This window comes from Eleutherodactylus coqui, chromosome 7 (assembly GCF_035609145.1).
Source record: "Eleutherodactylus coqui strain aEleCoq1 chromosome 7, aEleCoq1.hap1, whole genome shotgun sequence".
Lineage (NCBI taxonomy): Eukaryota > Metazoa > Chordata > Amphibia > Anura > Eleutherodactylidae > Eleutherodactylus > Eleutherodactylus coqui.
In genome coordinates this window covers 175,338,063-175,352,356 of record NC_089843.1, presented here as the reverse complement: position 1 = coordinate 175,352,356, position 14,294 = coordinate 175,338,063, and the positions used below count along the sequence as shown (strand labels likewise).

Sequence of the window (14,294 nt, the reverse complement as noted above, 5' to 3'; positions counted from 1 at the left end):
GTGCACGCAAGACAGTCACACACTGTTGGAGCCTGGCAGGATGAGCTGCTGCTGGACGAGGTCTCTTATTGGTCCCCATTCAATAGAAGGTGACCCTGACTCTTCCAATTGCTCCTCCATACCAGGGAGCAGGAGCTGTCCTGAGCACACGAGGATCACTGCCCTGTCCTGTTCTGCTGCCAGCTATCAGCCTACTGTACACACAGGGCACTCACTGAGCAGCGACTTCATGTCAACTACAGGACCTAATATCAGGATACTGGATGGGATCTGAGAAACCCCATCATGTACCATGAATGTGCGTCTATGTCTAAGCCAGTATAGCCTTCACCCATTGTGCATGGTTCTGTATGACGAGTGTTTACAGAAAATAAAGTAGTGCAGTACAGTTGTACATGTACAAAAAAGAAGTACAATAGTACATGTACAGTACAGTAGAACAAGTACCATCTGTACAATAAATTACCACAGTGGTACATGCATAGTGCAGTAGAACATGTACAATACAGTAGTACATATACAATAAAGTAGTACAGTAGTACATGTGCAATACAGTAGTACCTTACAATAAATTAGTACAGTTATACGTGTACAATAAATAGTACACTAGTACATGCACACTACAGTAGAAAATGTACAATACAGTAGTACCTGTACGATAAATTGGTACAGTAGTACATGTATAATAAAGTAGACAGTAGTACATGTACATTACAGTAGAACATGTACAATACAGTAGCTATAGAATAAATTGGTACAGTAGTACATGTATAATAAATAGTACAGTAGTACATGTACAGTAGAAGATGTACAATACAGAAGTACGTGTACAATGAAGTAGTACATGTACAATAGTACTACATGTAAAGTACAGTGGCACATGCAGATTTGTGTGCATGAACAAGTTTGTTGAGTTGGATGCATCCAGACACCAGCTCATTATATTGACTTCTGTATACATTGCTTTCGATCGAACATAATGGCAATTTACACTGAACCTCCTGCTATATATACTAACTAGTATCGATAAAGCATGTTAATGTACATGCTCCAATATACACTTGAAATATCTAGCTATAGCATTTATTATTAGCATACATAGACCATTAAGTCTGATAGGTGAATGCTAATGTAATATTCAAGCAACTGCTGCTCTACGTTCTAGAGTCTACATAGAGTATACAAGTTTACAATCTGACTATTGATAGATAGATAGATAGATAGATAGATAGATAGATAGATAGATAGATAGATAGATAGATAGATATGAGATAGATGATAGATAGATAGATAGATAGATAGATAGATAGATAGATAGATAGATAGATAGATAGATAGATATGAGATAGATAGATAGATAGATAGATAGATAGATAGATAGATAGATAGATAGATAGATAGATAGATATGAGATAGATAGATAGATAGATAGATAGATAGATAGATATGAGATAGATAGATAGATAGATAGATATGAGATAGATAGATAGATAGATAGATAGATAGATAGATAGATAGATAGATAGATAGATAGATGTGAGATAGATAGATATGAGATAGATGATAGATAGATAGATAGATAGATAGATAGATAGATAGATATGAGATAGATAGATAGATAGATAGATAGATAGATAGATAGATAGATAGATAGATAGATAGAACATGTATAGATATATGTGTAGATATAATGTATAGGTATATACGTGCTGTGTTTGTGTTAAATGAATCTTGAGTCTAGATGTACACAGAAAATATACTATAGTAGATATGAAGACACCAGTTCTAAGTACTGACGTGCACCTACTGCACAGTGACCTACTACCACTGTACATACAGGCTTCTGCCCTATATAGCTATAGGCACCTCTAGGACGTGGCTAGTCCGGGGCAGGGCGCTATGACTGTCGGTGGGTGAACTTTATGCTTGGCAGCACTGTGCCAGCAGTCTAGGTGGGAGGTCAGGTAAGAGCTGCTCCGGTGCCTGTAACGTTAACCCCTTCTGCCCCTGGAGTTGTTGCACCTCTCCCCACGTGTACCAAGCAGAGTGCAGCCGCCGCACGCGTGGAGGGCGCAGACCGCCGGCTCATAGGTGCTGCACGTGTATATAGATGAGATGATAGATATGGATATCCCGCAGATACGGACTTCAGATAAGCTCGCATACACATGTATTACACGGGTAGGGCGCTCGTTGATTGGCTGTGAGCACGCGACACCCCGGGCCGCCATTGGCCGTGATGACACGCGACAGGCGCGGGGCCGGGATCCGAAGGGGGGGCCGGGGGGCGGCACGGGGGGGAGCAGAGCGGCGCGTGCCGCTTTTAAAGGGCCCCCTCACCTGCAGCAACCGGAGAGGAGCCGAGTGCACGCGATAGAGCAGCGTCTGACTAGTGCCGCCATGTCCCGCCTGCTGCCGACTGCCGCCGACTGGTGCTGCGAGGAGCTGCCCCCGGAGCCCTATCTGCTGGATGCCAGTGACCCCCGAGCCTGGCTCTCCGCCTCCTCGCTGCAGCCACCACACGACTACCTGCTGCCGCAGCCCGGCAGAGCTCACAAGGTGCGGGACCTGTGCAAGATCAAGGGGCTGCGGCCAGAGGAGGACGACGACGACGACGACGACGAGGACGATGACCGAGAGGAGCTCTGCAAGCAGCGGGCTGCCCCGGGCAAGGGCGGCAATGGGGTGCAGAAGCAGCGGAGGCTGGCAGCTAACGCCCGGGAGAGGAGGAGGATGCACGGGCTCAATCACGCTTTCGATCAGCTCCGGAATGTCATCCCCTCCTTCAACAATGACAAGAAGTTGTCCAAGTACGAGACCCTGCAGATGGCCCAGATCTACATCAATGCCCTGTCGGATCTACTGCAGGCGCCCCCCGAGCACTCCCAGCCATGCCCGCCTTACCCCCTGCACCCGCTGGAGCCGCTCACCTTCCAGTCCCCCTCCCCATCACCTGCAGCCAGGGGGTCGTCGGGGGACGAGAGCAAAACCTCTCCAAGAAGTGACGGAGAGTTCTCCCCTCACTCCCACTACAGCGACTCTGACGAGGCCAGCTAAGTGCCCCTGGGCACACACCTCTGCCCCATGCCCAAGTGTCAAGAGGACTGCTTGCCTTGTGTCACAGACTGTGTATACTAAACGCTGTACATTGCCATTCTAGTGCCAGGCTAGGCTGAGCATCGCAAGGACTGGCACTCAAGTGGTTCACTTTTTTAGCATACCACCTTGGTAATCTAACTCTGCCAACTGCCATGTGTCTTTTGTTAACCACTCTACCATGTACAATACAACATGTCTTCCAGAAAAGGAGCTCCACTGTGTAAATAGCTCTACCGCCCTGTAAATACTGGAGAAATGCTAGTTTTATACTATATATGCCCGAATTTCTATAGCTTCTTGCACTTTAACAGCCAACAATGGCAAATGTGGAGAAACGAAAATGCCAACCTGTACCACTGTCATGTAGCCACTTGTGTCACTCCTGTCTTAATCCGGATGAGGGAAGCGTCTGCTGGTGTCAAAGTTTTTACTACTCGTTACTTTGGATTGTGATGTTAGCTCATCGTCATTATTATTATCATTATTTATTCCTGCGTTTTCATGTTTTGTTTGTATTTTTTACTTTTTCTATGAAAAAAAAACGAAACAAGCGATTGTTTTATGTTAATTTGTAGTACAGATCACTGCCATCGCTTATTTACCATTTGTGGAGACAAATAAAAATCCATGAAAATACAAGTATCTGTCTTGATTGCTTGATTGTAGTTAACGAATAAACCTTAGAAGAGAGGTCATGGATGTAAGCAGGATGTTTTTTTTTCAGGGGGTAAAGAGATCTTTACATAATAATGCTATTCGTTTTATTTAGAATACTCCTATATTTCTGCTATTTCTGCTACTATCATTTATACTTTTTTAAATTCTGATTATTGAACTTTTATAAACAAACTTGTAAATTTAACAGTTTGCAATCACATAAATCTTTCTTTTACTAAGCATAAGATAAGATTTTCTCCAAAATAAGTGTGTATCAGGTATACATGAAAGTACATTCTATACTTATGTGAATACATATATATATATATAAACAGTATAGAACACATATTGGTTAGTTTTAGAAGCATTACTATTACTATTATTCTATTTTTCGTAATGGATCTTACAAAGTATGTCCTTACATCAACTTTTCAAATTATACATCAAATTTAAGAAGAATGAGTTTCTAGCAATTCTGGTTCTACAAAACACAATAAATCCTCCATATTATTACAACCAGTCAATGCTTCAATGAATCAGTTAAGTAAGCAATATTCATAATGTAAACGAATTTATACACCAAAAATCGAAAAATGTAGCAATATGTATTTTTCTAAACGAAGGAACGACTATAAAATCAGCAGCACTAAGAGTCAATAATTATGCCATTCACACTTCAGATTAGATTTATATAAAGAACATTTATTCACCTTATGCACTATAAACACTTTATAATATGTTTTTTATACAGTGTTATTTCTTAGTATACATTTTCGGTTACATTTGATTATTAATTTTGGTTGTGAGTACAAGCCCAGTACATGATAATAATTGCACAATGACAATATCAACAGTATATTAAAAGGTTAATGTATAACGTCTGTCAAAAGTGAGGAGTCAAATGAACTTGTTCACACTCACAAAGTAGAGTTCAGTTCTGATTATTATCATCATCATCACTACGAATACTACTACTATCATCGCCATTATCACCTTTATTATAACTGTTGCAATCATCATCATTACGATTGGCATCATTTATAGCATTACTACATTCATCACTACTACTAGTAATACTATTATAATTCGTATTATTATTACTGCCATCATCACTATCATCACTACAACTATACTACAATATACTATTACTATCACTACTGTTACTCTAATATTTGACACCCCCAGTTTGCATCTGCAGCTCTCCTTTGATTCAGAGGATTGGAGTACTGGGGAGAAGACGCATCGTGTGTGCATCCGCATATTCCAGCAAGTGTGGATTGGATCTACCTGTGGCGCTCTCTACTATTCTTTGATTTTCTAATATTTGATGTTACTACTATCATCATTACTATTAGTAATGCTATTAAAATTTGTATTATTGCTACTATCACTTTCATTTGTATTATTACTACTGCTATCATCACTATCATTACTATAACTTGTAATATTACTACAATCACCTCTATTACTATATTGTTTGGCTTTTCTACTATCGTCACTACTATTAGTGATATTATTATAATTTGTATTAGTGCTACTATCACTTTCCTTTATAATATTACTTTCATCAGTACTACTATTATCATAATTAAATGTAGTACTACAATCATCACTACTACTATTTTCATTATATGTAGTATTGCTTTGCAATCATCACTATTACTATTCTCTTTCTCAGCATTATTGGGACATGATAATGGTGGCTTGTGGCAGTCAGGTGGAGCACTATCACAGTTTGCTCCTGTTCACGCTGAAGAATCACAGGAGTAACACAAAGGGATGATCTCTTTTGCTCTCCTCCCTGGCACAGCACACAAGGACACAACACACGTGCAGGACACTTGAGGGACTGATCTGTCAACAAGGTGGCATTGTCCTGCACAGTGCGGTCTGTGGTGACAGTAAAGGAGAAGTCCCTATGCTGTGTTTTCTAAGGATTAGGTTCTGAGCACAGCCATTAGGTGATGAGGACTAGGGGCACCTGTCCCTTTCATAACCTCCTAACATTTCACAAACATTAAGGAGCTGAATAAGAACAAGTAGCCAGAATTGTGTCTCATGCTAGTCCCGGCTCCATGTATTACACTGGGTTAAAAGTTCATACTCTCCATATTTTATCTGGATGGAAATACCGATGTAGCAGACCTACGTTTGTCAGATGTAGTACAGTTGAGTAGAGACATCGCATTATGATATCTCTATGTTTTATGTGTGGATTTACGAAGAACTACAATGAACCTTGCTGCAAGTTTATAAAGGGAAGTTCCACTTTATGAACTATTGAAACGAATATGTTAGGGGATACAATTTCTAGCTAAATCCAAAATTCAGTTGCCTGAACTGCCCATTGCTGCCCTTTACACGAAGCACTGCTGTTCTTTGGAGAAGGAAGTAGGGAGGCTGCTGCAATGCCTAACAGTACCTGTAAACTGCATGGCACCTGAGAGGCAGCAGGGACACATTTATTGCACCATCATCTTGTAAAAGCAGAAATTCTGTAGTCTGTAGTGTAATGGAGAGAAATCCACTCTGTCTTTTGGAACTTTACCTCTCTTCTTTTAAGTCATCCTTATAAAGTTACAGCTTGTATAATTTGTTTCATCCATTTCTTTCCCTTTCTCTTCTTTTTAACATATTCCATTCTTTAGTATCTTCATTCGTTTTCTACATTATTATTATTACTACTACTACCACTTAGTTTCCCATGTTTGCGCTAATAGAAGTGAACCACATTAATAGATCTGCTAGTATCATTCACTTATATGTATACAATTTATCGGGATATTATTGCAACTATGCTTAAATGAGATAAAGTAGTAATCATGGGAGCAGAACTTTTTCCTTCTGAAGAACACAATATTTCCAATAGCTTGCATTCATCTTCGCAGCCTATCTATCAATAGATAGGTAAACATAAATGCAAAACAAATATAATGTTGCCTTATGCAACTAAAACTCACAACATTTTTGCTCTCCATAATTACAAAGATCCACAGCAGTCAGTAATACTAGTTTTTTGTTTGCTTAGCCCCATCACCCCCACCCCCCACATCCCATTGAACACATGCACCTCCTCATATATCTCATCCATCTCTCTTCTCATACAAGTTCAAGAAATCCAACGCTGATCTCGTGATGTAGATGAAACAAAGAGGATGATGTGTAATACTAAACTATTTGAGCACTGAATTGGAGAATGATAGCATATTAAATAACCTATCAAGCCCAGGATCTGGATAGCACGCTGGCCTGCAAATCTCATCCCCATCTACAGAGAGGAGTTGACAGCAGCTCAGAGTCTGCCTGAATCCTGGCCAAAGCCAGGGCCAGCTCTTTGTACAGGGTAACTCTTTCCTCCCCGCATACACAACAGTAAATTCAACGTCTTTATGCAGCTTGCCCACCCTTGGCAGAAGGCAGGCTCATAATCCATTAGCAAGCTGTAACATATAGCTGCAGGTTGCTACAATCTCATTAATATTTTGGAGATAGTTGAATATTGAGTATTTCACAGTGCACATTCCCCATATGCCAGCCCTCCCCTGCCATGCTGGCTGACTCCTTTCTCTCCATTATTACCAATTAGCCTCTACTTTCACAAGTCACATCCAAGTAACCAAGATACTTAGTTATGGAACCAACTATGTGCGCAAGCCAGGCATGCCTAATGTTCACCCTACACACTCCACTATAGCAACTCATGAAATGCATCAATGAACTTCAAATCGTGGCCTTCAACGCTGAACAGTTTATTGACTCTAGTGTTAATCACAGACAGCAGCAAAAAAGTGCAAGTTACACACTAGTAAAAGTTTTTTGTCAGCATAGTGGTATCATGGTGGATAGATAGATAGATTGATTTGGAATAAATGTTGCAAAATTTGCAGTGTTTACAGTGCAAGGCAAGTGAATGAGATTTTCCAAATCTCCTCCACATGTTGCACAATTTTTCTGCAATGAATCCACATCAATTTTGAAAAATGCTGCAGTTTACAATTCTGCAGCATGTCTATTTATGTTGCAAAAATTATGCATATCTGCAGCGGATTTTTGCCATAGACATCAATGGCTAACATAAAAATCGCAGCCTAATCCACAAATAGAGTAATGTACAGTTTCCATTGTTGCTTCTCCACTGCAGAAACACTCTGAATCCTCTTGTGTTTGATGTTTGTTTAAAAAAGTTTGCCAGTATGACCTCGAAGTAGAGAATTACCACTACCATATCACAAAAACGCAAGGCATTCTGTATTTTCCTGGAATTACCAGGAAAATCCACATAAAAAAATCGCAATTAAATATTCAAATTCTGCAAGAAAAAATGCAACCAATTCTACAAGGCTTGTTAACCGTGTCCATGTGCAGAAACGCGACATATATTCTGCAGAGATTTCCTGCAGCTAATGCATCCTGTATAAAGTTACCCTAAGGGCTTATTTACACAAGCGTATATTGGCCGGCATTTTCTCGGCCGGCCGATATACGCTTCCATCTAAGTAGTTCCCCACTTCCCTCCCCATCACCCTCTCTGCCTCTCTCCTCCACTGCAGTGACTGCAATGGGAGGGGGTGGGATGGGGCGGAGCTAAGCTCTGCTCTGTCCCGCCCACTCCCATTGCTGGCTATGGACAAAGGGCGGGTAGAGGGAGTGGGCTTAGCCCCGCCTCCTTCCCATCCACTCCCTGTGCAAACCGCTTGGAGGGGAGGAGAGAGGCAGAGAACCGGTGAGTGGGAGGGGAAGGGGGAACTGCTTAGATGGAAACGTATATAAGCCAGCCGTGAAAACGGCGTCTGATATACGCTTGTGTAAATTAGCCCGAAGTCTTCATTCCCACTATCGCATATGCGCCACGTTTTCACGCCTGGGCATATATATGCTACCCATGTAAAGCATTGGCTCCCAATGCATTCATTCACATGGGCGACTATACGGCGCGTAAATACGTCAGCACCGTGAAAGATGGAACATAAGTGGCTGAAATATGTCTGGCGTATATACGGTGGCCAACAAGATAGTTCTGGAACTATCTTTTGGCCAATATATGCCAGTGGGTGCCATAGACTCTTATGTGAACCGGGAAAAAGAAGGGGGGGGGGGGGAACGGTCATGGTCGTGTGAATGGTCGAGAAAATGCTGGCCATTATCGTGGTAGAACATCCATTCAGGCGCTTATATGGAGCAGGTGTAAAAATGTAAAAATGCCATTGCTGTATATCCACTCGTGTGAAAGAGCCCTAAGAGACCTATCACATGGGATGGAATTGTCTGCAGGATGCAGCAGAGATGTGGATTTTGTCAAATAGTGTGGATTTGGTTACATTTTTAACTGCATTCTACGGAATGTCTAGCAGAATTTATTGCATTTTGATTGTGGAAATATATTTCCTGTATGTCAGAAATCCACAACAACCATTCCACAGGATATCCTTAATTTCACAGCAGAAAGCTTTTCCACTGCGGAAATTAATCTTGCGGTTTTGAAGTAAAGACATGTAGAGTTTAATTTAAGCCCCATAGGGATATCATTGTGATGCAGGACATAGCCAAATCCACAGCTGCAGAATTCCACATCACAATCCGCAGGTCTAACTGTGGATTTTAATACTGAATTGCAGGCAAGTTTCAAGCCATTTCAATTCCACATCAAAATCTGCAGGCAGCCTGTGGATTTTGGTGCGAAATGTACCGCTGCATCCTGCAGCATAATTCCATCCTGTGTGAATCAGGGGACCTTTCCCACAGGATGGAATGTTCTGCAACAGAGCTGTGGAATATGCCCTCCAGGCAGAATATTCAGCACCAAATTCTGTACTGCTAACATGTGGATTTTGATGCTAAATGGAAAATAGCAGAATTCTTTTAGTCATGTGGATATCGGTGCAAAATTCCAGGATGGAATATTCTGCCACGCTAGTGCAGAATATTCCTTCCTGTGTTAAAGGTCCCTAATGGCTCGCAAACACCCACACACTCAACATGCTTTTAGATTTGTAAGGTACCATATATCCTTCTTTATGATCGTATACATTTTTTTGATGCAGAACTGCAAAGGAGAATTAGAGTTAATAGTAGATTAGTGATAATTGCAAGGGTTAATAGAAAACCTGGGAGGTTAGGGCAGTGGATGTGGAAGTGTGGAGGAGCTGCGGTAATGTGAGTGTGTGTTAATTAGAGCAGGATGACAATAGAGGGCTGCCAGCAATCTATCGTGCCTCCAGTGTAGGATGTCTGGAGCAAAACGCACGCTGTCAGCTGGTGAGCGCACTCTATTCACTGTGCTCCTTAGGGAGCTGAGTCCCAAATCCAACACCACCTCTCCCCCTAGTAACATGCCCAAATAATCATCATCACTGCCCCCACCTTTCACCCTCTATTCAGCAACTCATTCCCACCCCACACATGTACACCAAGCATAGCCAGTGCTGCTATTATTATTACATGATTTGTTTACACTGCTTTTGTTAATGTAGCTCAAAAGAAGAATGTTGAAAATGATACAAAGTATGTCTATTTTCCAAGAAAACTAGTAATGATACATAATATAATACATAGAAGTCACAATGCACACAGTATTATATACTATAAGTACTAAATAGCTTCTGCTGGATGAATGTTGCTTGTAGTTCTTTGGTAAATACTTTTGATCCGTTTAGGTCTAGCTGTAAGACCAGTTCCAGACAAACGTCTTGTAACACGTCTGTAATATGTATCAGTACTACAGATGTGTTATAGATGATATTACAACCATATGTCATCAGTATTTGATCTGTTTATGCTTTTGCATAAATTATATTTTCTACTGATCTGTATTTGCCCAATAGAAAAGAACAGCAATACGTAGGCAATAATGCCAAAAATTGGTCATACTGTGTTTTTAAAACCAGCCATGAAAAATATAGCCATGGAAATAGATACATAGATTTACACTAACTGCGTATTACGATCCCCAAAACAAAGACCAAAAGTGGAATTAAAACACGCTTGACTGAAACCAGCTTATAGCACAACACCTTAATAAACTTAATGTGGGACAAGGAAAGGTTAATTCTCTAGCATGGGTGTAACAATAGCCGGAATTCAGTGTCAGGTCAGACTAAGCTGTTTGAAAACTTGCAATCTAAAACCCACCAAGTTAACAGGTGAGTGAATGGTCCATGGCTACTGTAAGCTCTCCAGAGGACTCCTAGGAGATGTGTATTCTCTATTCAGGTCTGATACCCGCAGGGAGTCAAGAGATACTCAACCTGCAATAAGTGAGGCTCTCATCATCACAAATGAATTGCTTCTTTCACCTCTAGCTTTCATGCAGTCTATGAAAGGAGAGGAAACAGAAGAGCTCAGGCTAGACCATGGAGGGGTTTCTTCTGATGTGGTGTCAGGTGGCTGGATAGAGCAAGACAACAAGTGTCACTGGACAAGTTTGGGGCTGGATGTATACTTTTTCTAAAATATACAGAATCGATTTGACTCATTATGGCATACAACTTTTATGCCATGTGACAGAAGCTCTTAATTGACTTCAGTTTTCCTACCTAGCCCAATAAATTCAGCAAGTAACTGGGAGCCCTATAGAACTAATGAATTTTTTTAACAGTCACTAATAATATTACTTAATGATAGAAGCAACTATTTGGTGAGTTTGCAAGAAAGATATATTACAGATATTTAACATTTTTAATTTAGCCATAATTGAATGAAGAGTAACTAATACTAATCTCCATTAATTTAGTTTGAGGCACATTGACCAACCCTGCTGTTGATACAGTACATTTACACAGGTTACTTTGTAACAATTTATGTGTTTATAAATACTCAGTTAATTGTAAACATGCCCTGTTCAAAATATTAGACTGCTGGTTGTTTCCCCACCATAACAATTGGTACAGCCCAGCAAAAAACTAATATCAGGTGCACATATAAAATGTATGGGGGAAGATTTACTACGGTGCCGCCTGCACACGGGTGGAAATCCCGCGGCGGGATTTCCCGCGGGATTTCCGCCACTGAAAGTTTGCATAGGAGTGCATTACAATACGCACTCCTATGCAGATGGCCGCGGTTTGGCCGCGCGAAATCTCCCGCGGCAAACAAACCGCGGCATGTCTTATTTTTGTGCGGGGCTCGCACTCACCCGGCCGCCGGCTCCGGTCTGCGCATGCGCCGGCTGTGCGGCAGCCGGCACATGAAAGAGCCGGGGCCGCCAGGCGCGGGTGAGTACGCGCTCGTCTCTGCAGGCTCTCGGGTCGGGTCCCGCGGCGAGAATTCTCGCTGCCGGATCCGACCCGCTCGTCTGCAGGCGGCCTAATACTGTTGTAAGTTACAACACTTTCTGAATTAGCAAAAATCTCTGAGACCTTTCACACGCAACAGAGTAAGCCACATGATGCACAGCAAGCCGCAGTAAACTTTGCACCAAAATCTGCAGGCTACCTACGGATTTTAATGCGGAATTGAAAATAGCTTAAAACCTGCTTGCAATTCTGCATCAAAATTTGCAGTTGTACCTGTGGATTGTGTGGTGGAATTTCGCAGCTGCAGATTTGGCTGTGTCCACACGAGTGTATGCATATTTGCGTGCGCATGAGCTAGCACTTTGCAGAACGAACTGTGCTTTTGGGCACTCATTGACGTATTTTATTGACGTATTGATGTAGTTCCAAGTGTGTTCTTTTTCCTGCACATCTCCTAGCATATTTTGTGCAGATTTGTACATCCCTATTAACTTCTATAGGGACCTTTGGTGCGCAAATGTGCAGGAAGGTAGAGCATGCTGCGTTATTTTTTGCACAACTGAAATGCTCAAGAAAATATGCGCATATGAAAGAATCCATTGAAATCAAAGAATTCTATTCTCTGCATATTGCAAACATAAATTTTGCGCACACAAATACGTCCATGTGATTTTGGCCTAAGGGACCATTCACATAGGATGTAATTAGTCCCTTTAGACATTTCTGTATCATAATGTTATCCCTATGATGATTGCACTGCACACCTTTTAAAATCCATGTGTCTTTACTTCAAAACCACAAGATTAAATGAAGGACGTCTTGCGGAATTGTTATTGCAGATTTTTAACATACAGGAGATGTAATTTTGCAATTAAAATTTATGTTAATAAAACAAGAACTTTCACAAGATGTTCCACAGAAAACTTTCTGAAGTTTAAAACGCAGGGTGTTTTCACACAGGACAAAATATTCCCCTGCAATACTGGGGGATATGCCTCTCCTGTGGAATGTTCAGTATCAAAATCTGCACTGCTAACATGCTGATTTTGATGTGGAAATTATATTTTACATCAAATCCCACATTTAGGGCTTATTTACACAGGCATCAGTATTTTTACATTCACCCACTGGCGACGTAAAAACGCGAGAACAGGGGCACAAATCTGCCGTTTGTGCGCCCATTTAGATGTCCGGAGCCCAGTGCATATACGCTGAGCCTGCAATACCATCGGGCGGGGGATAATAGTTTAGCTCTGCTAAACTGCCTCCCCCTTCCTTCCCCCTTGCTGGCTCTCGACAAGGGGAGGAGGCGGGACGGAGTGGGAGCTAGTATGCTAAACTCCCGCCCCCTCTCCACCCTTTGTCAGCAGCCAGCAATGGGAGTGGGCAGGACAGGGCGGGAGCTTAACAACTAGTTCCCACCCTACCCGCCCCCTCCCATTGCAAACAGATGGCAAGGGGCGGAAAGGAGGAGAGAAGGGGGAGGGAGTTTAGTAGTCACACTGCTAAATTCCCTCCCACCTCCCTTCTCCGACAGCTGCCATTGGCTCCAATAAGAGTCTATGCAGCCACCGTATCCTGGCCAGGAAGATAGTTCCTGATTCTGAACTATCTTTTCTGGCTGGTGTAATGCCCGCCCGGCCAAAACACACTATCCTGGCCGGCCGGGCACTTTTACGCAACGGAAAATCGCCTGTGTGATCTAATGCATTGGAATCCAATGCATCAGATGGTCGTGTACATTGGCCGGCCGTGAAAACGCCATCCAATTAACGCTTGTGTGAATAAGGCCTTAAATATTCAGCTCTTGGTACCAAATTCAAGGATGGCATATATTGTGCTACATTATTGCAGAATATTCTGTCCCATTGAAAGCACCATGCAGACAAGCATTTTCGTGTGCACAAAATCACTTGAGCAAACCATAGAAATTAAAACCCATTGATTTTTTGTTTTTAAGCTCAATTTTCACACTCGCGGAAATGTGCATGACATGCACTATTTTTATGTGCGTAGGAGTATACGGGGGTATACAAATACACCTGCTGTCTGCACGAAATGTTGCACTGAACTACCAGATTTTGCAGTGCTAATTGATAACACCGGGGACTAATTAGGCTGCCCAGCCAGTTCATTCATGCTGTAGGTGTGTCCTGTGCTGATGTGTGGCTGCTATTAGCGAATATTCCACTCCCCCTTACTCCCTTTGCAGGCTGGCTTGCATAGAAATCAATGGGAGCCGCCGACGCTGTGCCGTCAAAAGATTGTGCAAATAGGAAGATTAAACAATACCTCTGCAGCGCCACC

The 14,294-nt window shown here is 41.9% G+C and overlaps 1 protein-coding gene across 1 annotated transcript; it reads left to right on the top strand.

Moving 5' to 3' along the window:
* Positions 1 to 2,361: 2,361 nt before the first annotated feature.
* ATOH1 (atonal bHLH transcription factor 1) lies at positions 2,362 to 3,723 on the top strand. The gene has a single exon (XM_066574895.1). The coding sequence runs from the start codon at positions 2,401 to 2,403 to the stop codon at positions 3,055 to 3,057; it is 657 nt and encodes a 218-aa protein (XP_066430992.1). The 5' UTR covers positions 2,362 to 2,400; the 3' UTR covers positions 3,058 to 3,723.
* Positions 3,724 to 14,294: the final 10,571 nt, after the last annotated feature.